This window comes from Neomonachus schauinslandi, chromosome 10 (genome assembly GCF_002201575.2).
Source record: "Neomonachus schauinslandi chromosome 10, ASM220157v2, whole genome shotgun sequence".
NCBI classification, from domain to species: Eukaryota; Metazoa; Chordata; class Mammalia; order Carnivora; family Phocidae; genus Neomonachus; species Neomonachus schauinslandi.
The window spans coordinates 126,896,619-126,916,841 of record NC_058412.1 but is presented as its reverse complement, the minus strand read 5'-3'; the positions used below and the strand labels follow the sequence as shown (position 1 = coordinate 126,916,841).

General features: G+C 44.5%; 1 protein-coding gene across 1 annotated transcript; it reads right to left on the bottom strand.

Annotated features, from left to right (window-relative positions):
- Positions 1-1,357: 1,357 nt before the first annotated feature.
- Positions 1,358-20,071, bottom strand: RNF114 (ring finger protein 114). The gene is made up of 6 exons (XM_021685895.1): positions 19,911-20,071; positions 15,350-15,500; positions 12,861-12,967; positions 12,383-12,497; positions 4,430-4,537; positions 1,358-3,202 (listed from the first exon to the last, which is right to left on the bottom strand). Exons 1-6 carry the CDS (start codon positions 20,048-20,050, stop codon positions 3,137-3,139), a joined length of 687 nt encoding a protein of 228 aa, XP_021541570.1. The 5' UTR covers positions 20,051-20,071; the 3' UTR covers positions 1,358-3,136.
- Between the last annotated feature and the right edge of the window lie 152 nt (positions 20,072-20,223).

Below are 20,223 nucleotides of genomic sequence, written 5' to 3'. Positions count from 1 at the left end.
CTGCCTCTGGCACGGCCTCATGACAGCCCCCTCACTGCAGTGGCCCAGTGTCACACACAGGCTCCCACCTCAGGGCCTCTGAACTGGTTCCCTCCAGGAATGCTCTTCCCCCACCTGGTCAACAGGTTTGTCCCTTATCTCATTCAGGTCTCAGATCAAACGTCCCTTTCCTGACCTGTTTTGGATGACAAGGAATTTCAAAGGACAGCCACCGTTGTAATGTTAGACCTGGAGGAAAGGGAGGCACAAATGGAGACTTCCTGACGTGCAACCAGAGTTCAGGACTTAACTGGAACTTAGCCAAAGGTGGAGGTATGAAGGCGGGGGTAGGAGGACTCTTGGATCACTGGCTTGAGTAGTCACTGGTACCGTCCACAGTAAGAGGGAATGACACAGAAGAGGGAAAGGCATGGAGGGAAGAAACTGGAGATGCTGAGTTCGGTTTGGGCCACAGTAAATCTAAGATTCCTACGGGATTGAGGTTGGAATAGCTACGCCCAGGAGGTAAGTCTAGTAGCTGAGTGCCACAGCGAGTGTACACAACGTAGCAGGCGCCACGCCAGGCTTGTGCTGCTTCTTGGATCCCTTATGTCCTTAAAAGGCAGCTATTCCTGGAAATGCACAACTAGATAAAAGCAATACTTCTACGTTAGTTTTAAATATACATAATTAAAAATAAGTAGACATGTGAGTAGTTGATTTGCAATGATAAAGTTCTGTCCAATTTGGCCAAAAAATGAATGACCTCCTTCTATTCAGGCATACAGGCTATTTACCAAGCACCTTTTATGTGCCAGCACGATGCCAGGCACATATTCACCAACTATAAAATTATAAACTGTTTAAGGATTAATAAATGGTAGCTATTTAATAAATAGTAAACACCTCCTCCTTCATAAAGACACTAGAAGCCAGAAAATCATTCCCATTTCATTGTAGAGAATCAGGTTCAGAAAGGGAAAGTATTTGCCCAAAGTCCCACAGCCAGTGGGAGAATGCAGAGCTTACGCATGCCATGACCTCGGATCTCAATGCACGAAACTTTACTACAACACCTCGGGGCTGCTGCTAAGTCATCAGAATGGAGCCAAAGCCACGTGTCCCTTGATTCAAGGAGCATGGTCATTTCTCACCTCACCAGAGCTCCCAGCTGTGAGAAGGGAGGGTTGTGTTCATTTTCCAGAGGACAAGCTTGGTTAGGCCCAGTTGGTGAAGTGTCAGAGCTAAGATCAGAGCCAGATGGGACTCGTGACAGACAAGCCCTTCCCCTTAGAAAGAGCAGCAATCTTCTGGAGCCGCTGCAGGCCTAGACTTCAGCAAGAGGTGGTGAATGAAAACAGGCATTACAGCTTGCCAATCGGATAAATTATGAAATTTATTTATATTTCACCATTTAAAAGCCAGAACATAACAAATTTCACTTTCTGGAAAGTCATCTTATTAGAAATACATGAAGTGCACTTAATAATACAAGGAAATCGGTTTCTTGGTACCACCAGTGAAATGGACACACTCTCATCCATTCCCTCAAATGAAGCCTTTGTCAAATTTCCCTCCAAACTTAGACCTCTCAATTCAGGGAGGTCAGAGTGAACTTCTTCCAGAAATTACAGTGAAGACATGGACCTTAACATTTGGGCCCTCCCAAGCAATATCACATTAGAAAAAATTACTTTGCCCCCAAAGGGCGCTGTCTTTGCTGGTTACTAGGCATCTGCAGCCCCGAATGGCAGAGGGAGAGGCTCCCAACAGCACTACACACAGGCCCAAAGCGCGCTGTCACTTGCAACCTCAGCCACTGACCACAGAAACTTTCCACGCTCAGTGCAGAGAGGTCTGACACGAAAAAGTGAACCTAAAGTCACATGCCTTTTGGTCAATCAGAGGTTCTGCTCCTACATATTAGACCGACAGCTCTTAGCCTTGTATTTATTAACATTCATGAAACATGGTGAACTTCAAGTTTCTTGAGCTATTAACAAAGCAAGCTTCCAGTAGACAGTTTCCATCAACAAATGCTCACAGGAGACATGTTTGCCTTCTGAACAGTGTGTCTTGTCAAAAAAAGATAGGCTGTGATACTAGATTTCCTATAACCTCTGCTTTAGAAGGCAGGTTTTCACATACTGATTTACATGTGGAAACCATTTGTGATAGAAAAGCAATACTCAGTTTAATCTAAGTTACCAAATAAAAGATAAATTAACTATAGTATCCACTGGAGCCCCTAAACCTCTTCCTTATTCATTTGAGGACTCCTTCTCGTGCTTCAAGGACAAGAATGTAAGCAGGCTCCAAATAGAGAGGTAAACATGACTCAGTCCGAAAATACGGCATTAGTTTGAAAATCAGAACCAAAAAGTTATGGCCCATACACTGCTCTTAGCTGATCCTCCTCCCCACTTATGGATAAATGGAGTTTAACTTTCCTAACCTAGAAACACTTATTCTCACTAAAAATATATGGTTACACCTTATCCTAAAAAGGCACCATGCAGGCATTTAAGACTGAACCAGTTAATTCTAAGGGTGTGCAGGAGTGGTAGGAAAATATCACTAATCAAAACTTCCAGCATCAGATCATGCTAAACCCAGAACATTCACCCCAACAGGCCTTTTGAAATGTTTCCCAGGAGGTAAACTCCAGCTTTTGGCAGCTGCTGCTAAGGGCCAACGAACAAGAACTTCCAGAGCACAGAAGGAGCTCCGTCACCAATCGGATACACACACCTCAGGGACAAGGAGAGAAGATGCTGGTCTCATTTGTGCCATTCATGACCCAAAAAAGGTCCTGGCTGGCTCAGAGGACCTGAGAAACGAACACTAGATGGGAGGAACAAGTGTGAAACAAGGATAGGTGGAGAAGCTGGGTTCTCTTCCAGAAGAGGAAGCAAAAGCTCCAGGAAGTAGCTGAGGAGCAATCAAAGACCAGACATGTGACAGAATGAACAGTAGGGAAGACCCCAAAGGAAAGGACGGCTCTGACCTGGAGACCTCTTTCTCTGTCAGAAGGGACCCTATCTTAACACCACAGCTCACTTCCAGGTCTGTTGTACATTTAAGGTGTATGAGTCACGTGTTTCACGCCTAACACACAATGGAAGCTCTGGAACAGGAGATGGACAGCAGAGACTGCTCACTGATCGATGATGGAGCGCTGCAACACCTGATTCATCATGTCCTCTTCATCAACATCGTAATCCTATGGGCAAAACACAGACACTCGGCCTCAGCACCGGTTAAAGCCACAAAGACTCACGTTCAGTAGAAGTGGGACAGCCCAGGAATGATGGGCTCTGGAGGCGACTGCCCCAGGACCGATCCCGGCTCCAGGGTGCGACGCCAGCCACGTAACTGGGGGCAAACTGCTGGATCTCTCTGTGCCTCTGCTGCCTCATCCTGACAATGAAAATACTGATGGCTCCCTCAGACAGGGACTAGGAGGACCAGAGGGCACCTGCATGGAGAGGGGCACAGACCAAGTGCTCAAACGGGAGTACACTGGAGTCAAACTTGCCTTTTTAATTCAATGAGGCCAAATTATCTACTTGGGTAGAACTTGGGAATCATATTCCTCTTCACAGCACTAACAAAAAGGACAGTTATTTTGAAGTCTGAACCTCAGATACTCTCTTAGACTGAGAATAAATATTCTTATGACAACTTAGGAAACAGTCATGCTTTCCTTCCCAGGTCCTGAAATATAGCCGTTAAGACTTAATACTACTCTAAAATCCTCACGACATATATCTATAAACAAACAAACAGTTTACTTCGAGCAGTTGGCCAAATTTATCTACTACTATTATGCCAAAACAACAGTGGGTCCCTTCAAAAAGGATACCAACCGATGAACACCTTTGGCGAGTGGATGTGCTTTGTTTGACCTGAAGTCCTTTAAAAAAATATGTGATACTTCCTATGACATTCTGCCTTTCCAGCTTCCTGGGGTTGGGGTAGGTGAAGAGACAGGCAATACTATCCCTGTATCTCCGCACGCTAACGGTCAGCTGGAGCTGATGGCAGCTTAACACGGGTCGGATACTGTCCAATTTGCAAATCCTCATGAGGACCACTGCCATTACTTGCCTGGTCCCCATGAGCATCTGAGCTTTGGGATCCTAAGCCAGGTTCTATAACAGGTAAAAACTACACATACCAAAAGAAAGTGGGAAAATTTTTTGGGAAAAAACTCCGGAAGCAAGCTTTCAGTATGTTTCACTGCAGATGACTGGCCAGTTCACCTTCTTAAATCCCACACAACAAAGGCTCTGGCCACTCACCGGGTTCACAAGTATGGACCACACAGCTGCTGTTCCAGGGAGTCCATCACATCAGTGACAAAACTCAACAATGGGACCCACAGTTCTCCAGGTAAGAGAAGGGAGTTCCCCCAGGGGAAGGATCAGGGCCCGGGCTCCAGACTCACCACAAAAGTGTCGTAAGAAAACTGGTGCCGGCGCTGGATGTGCTCTATGAAGTTGGCGCTGCGGTAGTTGGGGTCTCCCCAGGGCATTGAGGCACATATCGGGCAAACCTTTCAACAAAGAAGCACAGTCTTAGGCACCTATCATTAAAGCTGACATTAGCCCTCTGTGGCCTCTATGTGGCCTCCTTTCCTCCAGGGCAGCTTTCCTGACACACTGGTTTAGGGCCTGGCCACTCCTTCATATGTACATTTGTATCCCAGAAAGCACTGTCAGCCTCCTCAGGTCAAATGAGAGATGAGAGTGCATAAAGGCTTCGGCCACTATACCACCCTTTTCTGAACCTTTACTGTGACCAGGATGTGTGTCAGCTCAGTAGGGGCCTAGACTCTGGCTGTCTGACCCAGCACACAAAATGATCCAAAAGCACAAAGAAAACCAAGGAAATGACAGATGAACCATATCCCGAGGAAGTAAAACACAGCCTTCTGTGCTATTTTTACAAAGTCAATGCTCAGATGAGAGGGCTGAGGCTGGAAAGCCCTCAAGTAAGAAGTCGATTTGGGCCTTGGAGACTGGGAGGTATTTGGAAGGACAAAGAGAACATGAAAGGGTGCTCCAGAAGACAGGAAGTGGCACCGAGGAGAGGCCAGGGGGCGGCAGTACAGGCCTACAACGAGGCCATCAGTCTGGCTAGAATGGAAAATTCATAGACAGACAGAGAGGAGCTGGGCCGGGGGAGCAGTAGGCCTAAGCAGTCAGCTTGGAAACGGAACCCACCATTTACAAGGAAGACAGGGCGACAAAAGGCGTTGGCAAGAGATTAGTCTGAAATGGTAGAAGACTCCTTGGTAGAAGGAGCTGGGCTGGCAGCTGTAGCTGTGGGGCTGGAAGGTGGGTCGGGTTCAGAGACTGAGAGGTGGTGGCTTCCAATGGGAAGGGCCGAAACATTAACAGTTAAAGGCTCTGTAGATGGAGAGGGGACAGAACAGAGGGTCAACAGCTGAAGGAAGAGAGGCTTCAACAGAGACAAAACAACCACAGGGATTTCAGGAAGCCAAAAGAGGAAAAAAAGAGAAAATTAGGTTGTAGTACCAAAACCACAGAGTACTATAGCACTATCAGATTTATGAGTGCACTTAACCTTTAACCAAATTAACCGAGATCTAAGACTTTATCTTATAAACATAAACAAACACAGGCAAAGATGTGTTAAAAATTTATGGCTACATTTATGAAAAACCACAGCGAATATTATTCTCAATGGGGAAAAACTGAGAGCTTTCCCACTAAGGTCAGAACACGGCCGGGATGTCCACTATCACCACTGCTATTCAACATAGTACTAGAAGTCCTAGCCTCAGCAATCAGACAACAAAAAGAAAGAAAAGGCATCTGAATCGGCAAAGAAGAAGTCAAACTCTCACTCTTTGCAAATAATATAATACTTTATGTTGAAAACCCAAAAGACTCCACCCCAAAACTGCTAGAACTCATACAGGAATTCAGTTAAGTGGCAGGATATGAAACCAATCCACAGAAATCAGTGGCATTTCTATACATGAACAAGAGAGAAGAAAGAGAAATTAGGGAGTTAATCCCATTTACAATTGCACCCCAAACCATAAGATACCTAGGAATAAATTTAACCAAAGAGGCAAAGAATCTGTACTCAGAAAACTATAGAATGCTCATGAAAGAAATTGAGGAAGATACAAAGAAATGGAAAAACGTTCCATGCTCACGGACTGGAAGAACAAATATTGTGAAAATGTCTATGCTACCTAGCGCAATCTACACATTTAATGCAATCCCTATCAAAATACCATCCACTTTTTTCAAAGAAATGGAACAAATAATCCTAAAATTTGTATGGAACCAGAAAAGACCCCAAATAGCCAGAGGAATGTTGAAAAAGAAAAGCAAAGCTGGTGGCATCACAATTCCGGACTTGAAGCTCTATTACAAAGCTGTAATCATCAAGACAGTATGGTACTGGCACAAAAACAGACACATAGATCAATGGAACAGAATAGAGAGCCCAGAAATGGACCCTCAACTCTGTGGTCAACTCATCTTTGACAAAGCAGGAAAGAATGTCCAATGGAAAAAAGACAGTCTCTTCAACAAATGGTGTTGGGACAATTTGACAGCCACATGCAGAATGAAACTATACCATTTTCTTACACCACACACAAAAATAGACTCAAAATGGATGAAAGACCTAAATGTGAAACAGGAATCCATCAAAATCCTTGAGGAGAACACAGGCAGCAACCTCTTCCACCTCAGCCGCAGCAACTTCTTCCTAGGAACATCGCCAAAGGCAAGGGAAGCAAGGGCAAAAATGAACTATTGGGACTTCATCAAGATAAAAAGCTTTTGCACAGCAAAGGAAACAGTCAACAAAACCAAAAAACAACTGACAGAATGGGAGAAGATACTTGCAAATGACATATCAGATAAAGGGCTAGTATCCAAAATCTATAAAGAACTTATCAAACTCAACACCCAAAGAACAAATGATCCAATCAAGAAATGGGCAGAAGACATGAACAGACATTTCTGCAAAGAAGACATCCAAACGTCCAACAGACACATGAAAAAGTGTTCAACATCACTCGGCATCAGGGAAATCCAAATTAAAACCTCAATAAGATGCCACCTCACACCAGTCAGAATGGCTAAAATCAACAAGTCAGTAAACAACAGATGTTGGCGGGTATGTAGAGAAAGGGGAACCCTCCCCTACACTGTTGGTGGGAATGCAAGCTGGTGTAGCCACTTTGGAAAACAGTATGGAGCTTCCTCAAAAAGTTGAAAATAGAACTGCCCTACGACCCAGCAATTGCACTACTGGGTATTTACCCCAAAGATAAAAATGTAGTAATCTGAAGGGGCACCTGCACCCCAATGTTTATAGCACTAATGTCCACAATAGCCAAACTATGGAAAGCACCAAGATGTCCATCAACAGATGTACGGATACAGAAGACGTGGTATATATCTACAATGGAATATTATGCAGCCATCAAAATAATGAAATCTTGTCATTTGCAATGACATGGATGGAACTAGAGAGTATTATGCTAAGCGAAATAAGTCAATCAGAGAAAGACAAGTATCGTATGATCTCACTGATATGAGGAATTTGAGAAACAAGACAGAGGATCATAGGGGAAGGGAGGAAAAATGAAACAAGATGAAACCAGAGAGGGAGACAAACTTAATCTCAGGAAACAAACTGAGGGTTGCTGGAGTGGTGGCGGGTGGGAGGGATGCGGAGGCTGGGTGATGGACACTGGGGAGGGTATGTGCTATGGTGAGCGCTGTGAAGTGTGTAAGACTGGTGAATCACAGACCTGTACCTCTGAAACAAATAACACATTATATGTTTGAAAAAAAAAAAAAAAAGAAGATAGTAGGAAGGGAAAAATGAAGGGGGGGAAATCGGAGGGGGAGATGAACCATGAGAGACTATGGACTCTGAGAAACAAACTGAGGGTTTTAGAGTGGAGGGGAGTGGGGGAATGGGTTAGCCCGGTGATGGGTATTAAGGAGGGCATGTATTGCATGGAGCACTAGGTGTTATACGCAAACAATGAATCCTGGAACACTACCAAAAAAAAAAAATTATGGCTGCATTTTAAAACTTAGCATGCAACATAATTTCCAACCTACAGAAAAGTAGATAATGCTTTGGTGACCTATCCCTTATCCCCAACACCTAGATTTTAGTTTGGCACACTCATTTTGGCAAAAAAATGAGGCATTTTAAAGTAAGACACAATATCTCACCCGTAACTATTTCAGTACAGTCCTCAAAATCGGTACTTCCCTTTACATATCCAATACTACTGTCCCACCTATCAATCAACAATAATTCTTTAGTAGCATTTAATATCCAGTCCTTACTCTAATTTCCTGATATGGTCTGAGACCAACCTTGATGTTCATCAATAAGGGACCAATTAAACTTTGCCACAGACAACTAATGGGAAACTGTGATGCCCATTAAAAAAGCAGATATACGTATCGGATATGGGGCAGATGCCAAAAACACTGAATCAGTGTGTAGAATGTGCTGTCATTTGCATAAAAAGGGGGACATACAAGAATCTCCTAAGGACATCTGAAAACCACAGACGTCTTTGGATTACATGACTGTGTACTTGCCCACACACAGCTGAGCTCTACTGACATGCCAGTGAGCACAACAGAGAACCACTCCCGATGTTCTGAAGCAAGAACTGGTTTAGAAGCCGGGACACCGGGTCCAGTACTGGCTCCGCCGCGAACCAGCTCTACAACACAGTCAGTACGCTGAGCTTGGATGGCACACAAACTCCTTCACTTACTCCCTTCTAAAACCTGCAGGGCAGGACGGCGGTAGCAAATGAATTCCAGTCTCTACATTTTACTTAACATCCATTATTCTTCTCATAATTACCAAAATAGTTAAGCTTATCTGGCAAACTTTAAAACGGAAAATGCAGGGCGCCTGGGTGGCTCAGTCGTTAAGCGTCTGCCTTCGGCTCAGGTCATGGTCTCAGGGTCCTGGGATCGAGCCCCCATCGGGCTCCCTGCTCGGCGGGAAGCCTGCTTCTCCCTCTCCCACTCCCCCTGCTTGTGTTCCTTCTCTGTGTCTCTCTCTGTCAAATAAATAAAATCTTAAAAAAAAAAAAAAAAACGGAAAATGCATAGTGGGGGCAGGTGGGTGGTGGTCGTGCGTCTCTGCACACTTGCCTTTCCAATGAATGATCAGTTATTAAGAATCACACCGAAAACATCTTGAAGAAAGAGCTGAAACCTTGGCTTTGGGTGTTTTTTACAAAACATAACTCTTATTTGCCAACTGTGGCCAAAGAATGCATACTGTGAAGCTACTCCGGAATCACAGAAAAATAGCAGATTCAATGCCCATTGCAGGTTGGCATCTGCCTACAGAAAATTTCAGGAGTCATCTATGTAATGAAGATATAAATGTTAGAATGACAAATATTAATATCAAATGGTGAGGCTGTTTATTTTTGAGAATAATCAATTCTGTGAGTGATCTCATGAGGCTGGCAAGCCACCATGGTGTGGTTTACTTTTACATCGGGTTTACTTCTATTAAACAAAAATGGCAAATGGCAACATAATGCATTTATCATATCCAAACATAGAATAAGATGCAAAAATATAAAGAAATACTGGGAAACTAATGGTATAGAAGGGAACCGGAAAACTAGGGGAAGGGGTCAGAGACACACTTTTTACAATGTGAACTGACTAAATACGAAGAAAACGTATTTAAAAATTGCAAAGACGGGGCGCTTGGGTGGCTCAGTCGTTAAAAGCATCTGCCTTCGGCTCAGGTCATGATCCCAGGGTCCTGAGATCGAGCCCCGCATCAGGCTCCCTGCTCAGCAGAAAGCCTGCTTCTCCTTCTCCCTCTGCTGCTCCCCCTGCTTGTACATGCACTCTGTCAAATAAATAAATAAAATCTTTTTAAAAAATTGCAAAGAGGTGACAGAAAGCAAGGACTCGAGAAGTCAGCTGGGACCATGGAGAATATGACATCAGCAGGGGTGGAAGCTGAATCTGGAGAGGATAAAGAAAAGGGTTCAAAGAGGGCGCCTGGGTGGCTCAGTCGGTAAGCATCTGCCTTCGGCTCAGGTCATGATCCCAGAGTCCTGGGATCGAGCCCCGCATCGGGCTCCCTGCTCTGCTGGAAGCCTGCTTCTCCCTCTCCCACTCCCCCTGCTTGTGTTCCCTCTCTCGCTGTCTCTCTCTCTGTCAAATAAATAAAATCTTTAAAAAAAAAAAAAAAGGGTTCAAAGAGACAGCATCAGCTAGAAAATGACAAGCTTGAGGGAAAAGATCAACCAAACACTATCTAGAGAGAGCACAGATCAAATATTCCTCCTACCACTGGAGCCAGGGAAGATGGGCATGTCTGAAGGAAAACAAGTGAGGCGTGGGTAGAGAAACAAATTTGAGGTAAGAAAAGACAAGACACAGGACAGGGTAAGCCACAGGAGCAGAGATAAGTCTTACTTTGGGCTGGGCCCTACGCTCAGTCCTCTGCATGGGTCTGAGGACACAGGCAGAGTCAGACTTGGAAAGGAGCCTTTTCCTCAACACAAAATGGAATGATAAGGACAAGAAACAAGGGCTGCAAATTCAAGTGCTCACAGGGACCAGATTAGTAAGGCACATGAGCAAAGGAGGACGGGTGTTAAGCCCATCCCATCTAGAGAGGCAGCAACTACTCTAGGCCAGTTGGCTCTTTTTTTTAATTTTTATTTATTTATTTGTAAGATTTTTATTTATTCATTAAAACAGAGAAAGAGAGAGCACAAGTAGGCAGAGCAGCAGGCAGAGGGAGAGGGAGAAGCAGGCTCTCCGCTGAGCAGGAAGCCCGATGCAGGGCTCGATCTCAGGGTCCTGGGATCATGACGTGAGCTGAAGGTAGACGCTTAACCAACTGAGCCACCCAGGTGCCCCATTAATTTTTTATTTTTTATTATTTTTTTAAAGATTTTATTTGACAGAGAGGCACAGCAAGAGAGGGAACACAAGCAGGGGGAGTGGGAGAGGGAGAAGCAGGCTTCCCACCGAGCAGGGAGCCCGATGCGGGGCTCAATCCCAGGACCCTGGGATCATGACCTGAGCCGAAGGCAGACGCTTTAACGACTGAGCCACCCAGGCACCCTGTGGAGCGCATGACTCTTGATCTCGGGGTTGTGAGTTCAAGCCCCACATTGGGCATACAGCTTATTTGGGGAGGGGGGGCAGGAAAAAGGAAAGGGTGATACTGCTGACACGGACCATATCCAAACATTAAACAAAACTACGTGCCACTCTGTGATACTTTAATGTCAAGACTGATAAGCACTTTCCTAATAATTTCATATACATTCTCTTTCTCCACAACTATAAACTACTCTCAAAAGGAAAATGGTAGCTCTACAGTGGACAAACCTCGTGGACATCAAGGGATCCAAGTTAACATTACCAACAACGGCGCCAACAGACATCACATGACCCCAGATGTGGCACCGAGAGGACACATTGCTTATGGAATGATGAAGAATCAGACAAATGCAAATTGAAGGACATCTTACAAAACAACTGGCCTGTCCTCTTTAAAATGTCAAGGTAGGGGTGCCTGGGTGGCTCAGTCGTTGGGCGTCTGCCTTCGGCTCAGGTCATGATCCCAGGGTCCTGGGATCGAGCCCCGCATCGGGCTCCCTGCTCGGCGGGAAGCCTGCTTCTCCCTCTCCCACTCCCCCTGCTTGTGTTCCCTCTCTCGCTGTGCCTCTCTCTGTCAAATAAATAAATAAAATCTTTACAAAAAAATTAAAAAAATAAAAATGTCAAGGTAACGTAAAGCAAAGCAAAGCCGCGCACTACAGCCATGACAACTACATGTAACACAAAGATCCAGGATTTGGGGGCAGAAGGATATTGCTATGAAGGATATTACAATTATTAAAATTCCAAGGTATTCCACTTTTTTTTTTTTTTTAAGTAATCTCTATGGCCAACTTGGGGCTTGAACTCACAACCCTGAGATCAGGAGTCACATGCTCTACCAACTGAGCCAGGCAGGTGCCCCCACAGTTGTTAAAATTTAAACATGAATTCTCTATTAGATATTAAATTGTGTCAATGTTCCATTTCCTGAGTGTGACAAACACAAAAAATGTGATTTTGTAAGAAAATATTCTTCTAAGGAGATACATGCTGAAGTGAGTAGAAGCAAAAAGTCCTATCATCTGTAACTTACTACTGATTAGCAAAAAATGTGTATATATAGAGTATTGTTAACCAAACATACTAAAATGTTATAAGACTGTGAATCTAGGTAAAGGGTACACAAGGAGCTCACTGTAGTCCTGTTAATTTTTCTGTAAGTTTGACTTCTTTTCATAAAAAGGAAAACAACAAAACCTAGTTCCTCTTACCACAGATTTGGTATCCGTGCTATGGGATAACTTGCAGTGTTCCACTAGTCCTTCTTGATCAAAGTTCTTCTCAGGACAGTAAGGGCAAGGAAAGGTGTAACGGTTTGGGACATTCCTGGAAGATGAAAGGCAGGAAAAAAAGAAGAAACCTCTCCGTGAGTACTTTTCCACACTTCAACCACTGTATCCTCCAAAAAAGGAGCGAAGTTCAATGTGTTATGACAGGGACTCTGACAATCACTTCAGAATGAGGTCAACTGTTGAAAATAACTTAACAGCAGAGCTATTACTTGAAGTGAGCAACAGAGTCCTCCACACTCTACCCCAAATACAAAAATTGTCATCAGGTGTAGCCAGATTAACAATTACACCTCCACTTTCCCAAACTCCTACAACTAAACCCTTGAACATGCAAAGTGTCCACTGTCTTCATAGCAAAAGATAACCTCTGCCCGAGGGAGTGTTTTGAGTCATTTACCTTGGCTGAAGGGAGGCATCCTTGGTGGTGGCCTTCACACCTTCCATGATGTAATTCTGGTACTTGGAACAGGTAGCCACGTGTGCCCGGATCTTGGATAGGAAGAACTTGGACAGGAAGAATCAGAGCCCGTAAGTTAGTCAGGGCCGACATAGTCCCAAAGCAAGGTCAAGATGAAAACCAGAGGGCACCTGGGTGGCTCAGTTGGTTAAGCGACTGCCTTCGGCCCAGGTCATGATCCTGGAGTCCCGGGATCGAGTCCCGCATCGGGCTCCCTGCTCAGCGGGGAATCTGCTTCTCCCTCTGACCCTCCTGTCTCTCATTCTCTCTCTCTCTCAAATAAATAAATTTAAAAAAAAAAAAAAAAGATGAAAACCAGATCTGTATCACCCTGGCAAACAATCTCACCAGACTCCTGGCTATGCTGACAGGGCTGAAGGCATGTTTGTTGCAGGGTTTTTTTTAATACCAAGGCTGATGTCTGACCTGACCAACCCAGGACGTCTGCTTCCACTCCAAGTAACTCTTCTAGAGGTTTGCTTTTATTCAAGTTATGCTCTCTGCTCACATACTTCAAACCAGGAAAGGTTTAAAAGTTTTCTACATGGCATTTAAACTAGTCTCCTCACAGCAAGCCAAGAACCACATTTCATTATGTGCAGCAGTAAAAAGTAATCGTTTAAGTAAAAGAGATAAAGATCAGTAATTCTAGTTAAAGTACAGGATGCCAGATTGTGATAAATGATCTTTAAAAAACCCAGAAATCTGAGTTCTATTTCTCCTATAAAATCTAGTCTTTGCAAGATGGAAAGAGAAAGAAAACCTAGAGGAGAGTGCTTCATCGCAGGTGTTCTAAAAGGAAAGAAAAAGTTTAAAGAATGAAGAGGAGAGGTAAAAGGAAGATAAACATTTTTGGAGGTATAGGACACCCGGAAATATAATACAATACAATCACTAATCTTTAAAAATGAAGAAAAATCAGAAGTATATGGGGAAAAAAAAACCATAAACCCATCATGCATGCATAAAGATAAAGTAACGGGTAATTTCATTTCAATATCCTGAGTTTCGAAATTAAAGGAAACCACAATAAAAAAAAGAAAGCTTCATTATTTGAGCTCCAGCTTACCATAATGCTCCTTTCTGTCTTACCTCCAGCTAAAGAACTTGACTTCAAGCCACCAACCAAAGAGCTCCCAATTAAAAGGGATGGGAAATAGCCCTATTCAGAATGATAACCACTTTGTACCCCTAGTGCTAAATCACTCTGAAAGGAAGGAGATAAGGTATATCCATTCTATGGCCATTGATACTAATGTGTTAAAGTAATGAAACTGACATGTTAGGCTGTGTAGTAAGTCATTAAGTGAAAAAATTTTTTCAAAATGAGAAAAAGCTCTAGAATTATAGTATGCTCCTATTTTATAGAATTCCTACATTTGTGTTTATAAAAACCTTACATCTGTGTTTGTCAAAGGGCAGAAAATGTTTTGCAGCCTTCTAAATTATATCACTTTTAAAAAGGTAATCTCTGGGGCGCCTGGGTGGCTCAGTTGGTTAAGCGACTGCCTTCGGCTCAGGTCATGATCCTGGAGTCCCGGGATCGAGTCCCGCATCGGGCTCCTTGCTCAGCGAGGAGTCTGCTTCTCCCTCTGACCCTCCCCCCTCTCATGTGCTGTTTCTCTCTCATTCTCTCTGTCTCAAATAAATAAATAAAATCTTTAAAAATAATAATAATAAAAAAATAAAATAAAAAGGTAATCTCTGGAGTTGGGAACAAGCCTACATTATTTTGTATGTTTGTACAGTCCAAAATTAAAGTCATGATTTCAAAACCTGTAAGGTTGTGTCTATCTCTTGGAAAATAAGACAACGGTATTTCTCCTTTATAATATAATAGATGGTGAAATAAATACATTTGATTCTAACATGATTATACAAAAGAGCATGGACGCATTTCAAATGTTAGGTATTGCTCTTATAATCACATAATTTCATAATGACCTTTATGTCATGATTCCTCCCGATCAAGTACTAAAAAGCTCAAATACTTTTTATATCCATTATGATATAGATTATATAACATTTCCCCTCAAACTCATTGCAGCAGGTAACTTTTTTGAGATGCTGATCTCATTTTATATTTAAAAAATTAAGAAATAGCATCCTATCATTATATTCTAGTGGAAATTATGCATAGTGCTTTGGAAAAGTGGCTCTTTTACAGGGAAAAAACCGGGGTAACTGACTTCTATGGTTTTCAAAGCTACAATATATAACACACTAAACCAACTCTTAAAAAAAAAAAACAAAACCAATACAGTCACTAAAATGAAACGGCACAGCCATTGCCACAGATAATTAGCATGCACACGTGCTGTTAGTCACCTAGTCATGCTCTAACTTGAGAAACAACGTGGCAACAGCTCTGCGTTTTACCCCCTCTCATCAGAGAAAGACATTGACTCTTCCATTTTACTTCCACATACATTTTTACGGCAGCCATGGCAAGAAGTCTCTGTGCTCTCAATCTGCCGCTCGAGCTCCGCGGCTCGGACGCCAGGTGCCAGAGCGCTGCGACACACCCCACAGACAGGCTTCTTCGGCTTCAGACATTCCTGCAGGCATGCAGAGCAAAAGCTAGAACAAGACATACAGAGAACCTGCGTCATGCATTGTGGAGACAAGACAACAAAAATGGATAAACTTTTAAAAAGACATCAATGAATAATGGATTATAAACATATTGCTCCCTATTCGTGATTCAAATACTGAGTCCTCCCATGCCAGGGAGTGTCCTGCCAAGAACACGCAGGTCCACCAACAGAAACAAACACAAACTGTCATGACACATGGTGAAAGGTGTTGTGGCATAATCTGCAAACCTTAGCACCTGCCACTGAGGAATCTTGGTGGGGTTTCCTGAACCTCAGTTTCTCCTCTGTGAAATGGAGATGGGAGTAGCCACCTCTGAGATTACTGGGATGGAATCCGTGTAGCAGACCCTCAGCAGACCACAAACAGGAGGTGCTATCCTTAGAGGTGAATATAAAGCTCTATGAGAAGACAAAGATAAGACCACCCAGCTGTGACCCAGTCTGGTAAGACTTCAAAGGCAGCATTCACGAAAGAGCCTTAAAAGAAAGAGCTCAGCTGGCAGAGGAATGTAAGAATATTCCAGGCACTTAGACTTAAAAATTCATGAGGCACCTAAGGAAATAAAAGTCTAACACCTTTCCTCATGAATGGTAGGAACCCAGATGTTTAAAGATATCAACAAGGCCAAGTCCGAGTTTTAGAAAAATAGCTGAGGTTATCATGAACAGAGTTGTTGGTTTTCAATTTTTTTTTTTTTTTTTTTAATGTGAGGGAAGACAGGAGCCTTGAAGTAGAAACCAAACAGATGGCTAAGGCAAGGAATTCTGAGGGCCTGAGGCCACAGAGAATTAACTCAGGAAATGATTCAGAGTGGAGTCAGTAGTGCTTGGGAACTTACTGAATCTGGAAAAGGAAAGTCAAAGAAGGCCAAGTTTCTATCCTGAAACCTATGTAGGGAGTGATGCTGAGATACAGTACATAGTGAGAAAGAACAATAAGGCATGAAAACGGCCTGGCTATATACCCAACCTGACAGGGTGGTTTTTTTGTTTTTTTTTTTTAAGATTTTATTTATTTGCGAGAGAGACAATGAGAGACAGAGAGTATGAGAGGGAGGAGGGTCAGAGGGAGAAGCAGACTCCCTGCTGAGCAGGGAGCCCGATGTGGGACTCGATCCCGGGACTCCAGGATCATGACCTGAGCCGAAGGCAGTCGCTTAACCAACTGAGCCACCCAGGCGCCCCCAACCTGAGAGGTTTAAGGCAAGATAACAAAACCTGCAAGGAAGAACTCAGGATATATAATCAAAGCTAACCTGTGCATGTGACAAATTTTTACCATCTCTAAGGATTTTCTTCCTCTTTGTCATAAAGCTAGATGTTAACTGCCACACAAAATAGACCAGGCTGAGAGAAAGTGAGGGGGCCTAGTGATTCACCACTGAGAGCATAGTGGAAAGCACACAAAATCCCTATCTTCATGATGCTTATATTCCAAAGTGAAGAAAAACACAAATGTTAATTTCTGATAGTGATTAAGTACAGGAAGGAAATAAAACAGGCAGAGATCAGCTGAGGTGGATCATCCTGAGCTTCTTTAAGGAGGCAATATTTGAGCTAAGACCTAAAACTGTAAGGAGACAGCCACACAGACCTGGACACAAAGAGATGATATACCAAGTGCAAAGCGATTTCCCAAAAGCAGAAAGGGAGGCCTTTGGGACCATGATGGGTAGACCACTGGGAGAGGGTAAGTGATTAGGTTGGAGAGGTAGAGGGCCTGTGGGCATCATTTGTTTTAACTCTTCTCAAAGGCAGATCACAAGAGGAACCAAAGAGAGCAGAAGGTCCCAGAGAAACCAAGCCCCGCTGGTAGATAAAAGCAGCTTCAAGCCTTCAAGCACACACCAGGATACAGCTCATTGACCAAATGTTCACGAGCCACCTTGTGCCCGAGTCATGCCCAACATGCAAGCCTGCTTTTAAACAGTCCCTGTATCTTGGGCTTGCTTTCAGTTTCCCTTTCCTATTTCACAGGCCTTGATCTAGTTCAGCCTTCTAAGTGCTCCATCCTTTTTGTTACACTGCTATGTAAAAAGTCCCTTCTCTTGGGCTCCCAGCCATCTGCCTTTCTCTAGCTATATTCCGCTAAATTGGAGGGACACTGATCATTCAGGGCTTAAAATAAAATTTTATAAAAACTCAATGCGCCATGGGTGCCTGGGTGGCTCAGATGGTTAAGCGTCTGCCTTCGGCTCAGGTCATGATCCCAGGGTCCTGGGATCGAGTCCCGCATCGGGCTCCCTGCTCAGCAGGGAGCCTGCCTCTCTCTCTCTCTCTCTGTCTCTTATGAATAAATAAATAAAATCTTTAAAAAAAAAAAAAAAAAAAAACCTCAATGCCCCACCCAGCCAAAGCTACAATGATGCTGGTTTCCAAGCATAAAAGCAAAAATCTGCCACTAACTAGGTTGAGCAAAAAAGCACTTGGCTGCAGCTAAGGTTTGAAACCCAGTACTTGACCTCTGACCTACGAAAGGTTCACCTGGCTCAAGGAAACCTCAACTTTTGCTGCTCTTCAGTTGGTAAATTGTGACTGGATCAAGCCTCTTTATAAATATTAACTGTGAGTGAAATCCAATGAATTAACCCAAAATCAGGTAAAGTAGTAAGGAGGGCTGATCCAAGGAAAAGACAACTCAATGAAAACACTATCCAGCCTCCACCACCAATATCTTAGGTCATCCATCCATTACCTGATCATTCCCAAACACACCAGTTTGATCGCTATTATACCCTCCCACTGCACACTGAATTTTCACAATAGTTTGAACACTTGTTAGCCTAATTTATCATCAATTCATTGGATTGTAAACTTTGAGGGCAGAATCACCTTGTTTCTTACTGTGCCCCAAGAATCTGGCACATGGGTGGCTACAAATATTTTAGTGGGTTGAATATAAGACTGGAAGATGGATGCTCAGACACTGTGCTGGGCACTGGGGATACAGAGAGGGGCAACACAGATATGGTCACTGCCCTCATGATCCCTAAGTTTGGCGCTCTGAAAGGAAGAAAGAAGAGCCAGGAGTGAAGCAGGGAAGTAATTTAAGTAGGGATGGTGATAAGGGCAGTAAATTAATTTGGGGTAGCTATCAGGGGAGGTGCAGATGGGGCAGGAAGAGTTCCAGGCTAACCGAACTGCAAGTGGGAACAGCCCAAAGCTAGAAAGAACTTAAGAGTACCTGAAGAAGCAAAGAGCAGTCAGTGTGGCTGGGGAGCCCTTGCCAGGTGCCAAATTATTTTCTGGGCTGGCAAGGAGACACCTGCAGTTCATCTGGGAAGAGTGAGACAATGATGAGTCTGCCCTATGTGAGCCTCAGTCTCCTCACCTGCAAAACAGCTGTCAACCCTCTTCCCCTGCAGTGCTGCTATAGGAATAAGAATACCTGTGAAGCCCAGCACGTGCCTGTCGTGTCTACTCTCCATAAAGGTGTCCTAAAACCAATGTCAAGATGATGCCCAAGAGAAGCACTGAGGGAGACCACTAAGGAAAAGCTAACCCCCAGCAGCAAGAAGTAGCCACATTTTCTACAGTTCTTTCAAATTAGCTGTTTGTGTGTCTAATGAAGCAAGGGTTAGATTCAAATCCCGCCAACCTCAACTTACACTGCACCTACCCCAGCCCAGGGTCTGTACTGGTCATTTTCACACCCATCTCCCTTAGTCGTCATAACCAGTGTATTAGCAACATGCAGGCCCTGGAGGCTTCATTTCAAAGAAAATGCAGCAAACCACGTACACAAGTAGGAATGCTAACAAGCGCTATCTGCAACTCCCAACCCCTTTCACAGTTAATGGCAGACTGATGAGATCTTATTATCAAGACTTCCCTTTTGTTCTTTTAGTTAGTTCAGCGTTTTTCCAACTTCAGTGCACATTCGAATTACTTGGTAGAGCTGGGTACATGACGCCATACGTACCATACTTCAGGAGCAATGCAGACTATTCAAGGAAAACCGTGGCTATCCAGGGTCCAAGGGCCGATTTTATTTTTTTAAGTAAACTCTATGCCCAACGTGGGGCTCAAACTGACGACCCCAGGATCAAGAGTCACATGCTCTACCGAATGAACCAGCCAGGCGCCCCACCAAGGGCCGACTTGAGACCCTTCCTAATCCGCAGCAGGGTGCGACTCCACTCTCCCGGGTGAGGAGCCTGACAGGCCGCCTGGAATACAGTAGGCGCTCAACAGACGGCGGGATACTTGGAAGTGAGTAGGGCGGAGAAGAGCGCCCCGCCGACTTCCACCGGCCTTCAGGAGCCCCGGAGGGCCCCGGGAAGAGGGCCCTTTAGCCCGGTCCTCGCGCTTCCGCCCCAGACTCTCCCCGCCCGGGCCGCACCCCTCCCAATCAGGCTTCCCCCCCCCGACCAGACCCCGGCTCGCCACTTACACGTGACCGCAGGGCACTTGAACCGGCTTCTCGTACACCTCTAAACACACGGGACACGTGAAGCGGCCCAACGGGTCGGCCTCCGCTGCGGGCCTAGCCAGCTGCGAACCACCCTCACGGTCCTGCTGTTGCGCCGCCATCTTGCTGCCGCGCAGAGCAGCGCAACGGCGGCCGAGAAGGAGGAGCCCGGGGGGGCGGGGCCGAGGTAGCGGGCTGGCGCGCGCGCTCGGGGCGGGGCTTGAGGCCAGCCGGGGCGGGGCAAGGACGCGACCCTGGGCCGTGAGGGGCACTCAGGGCGTGGCTTGTGGAAAGG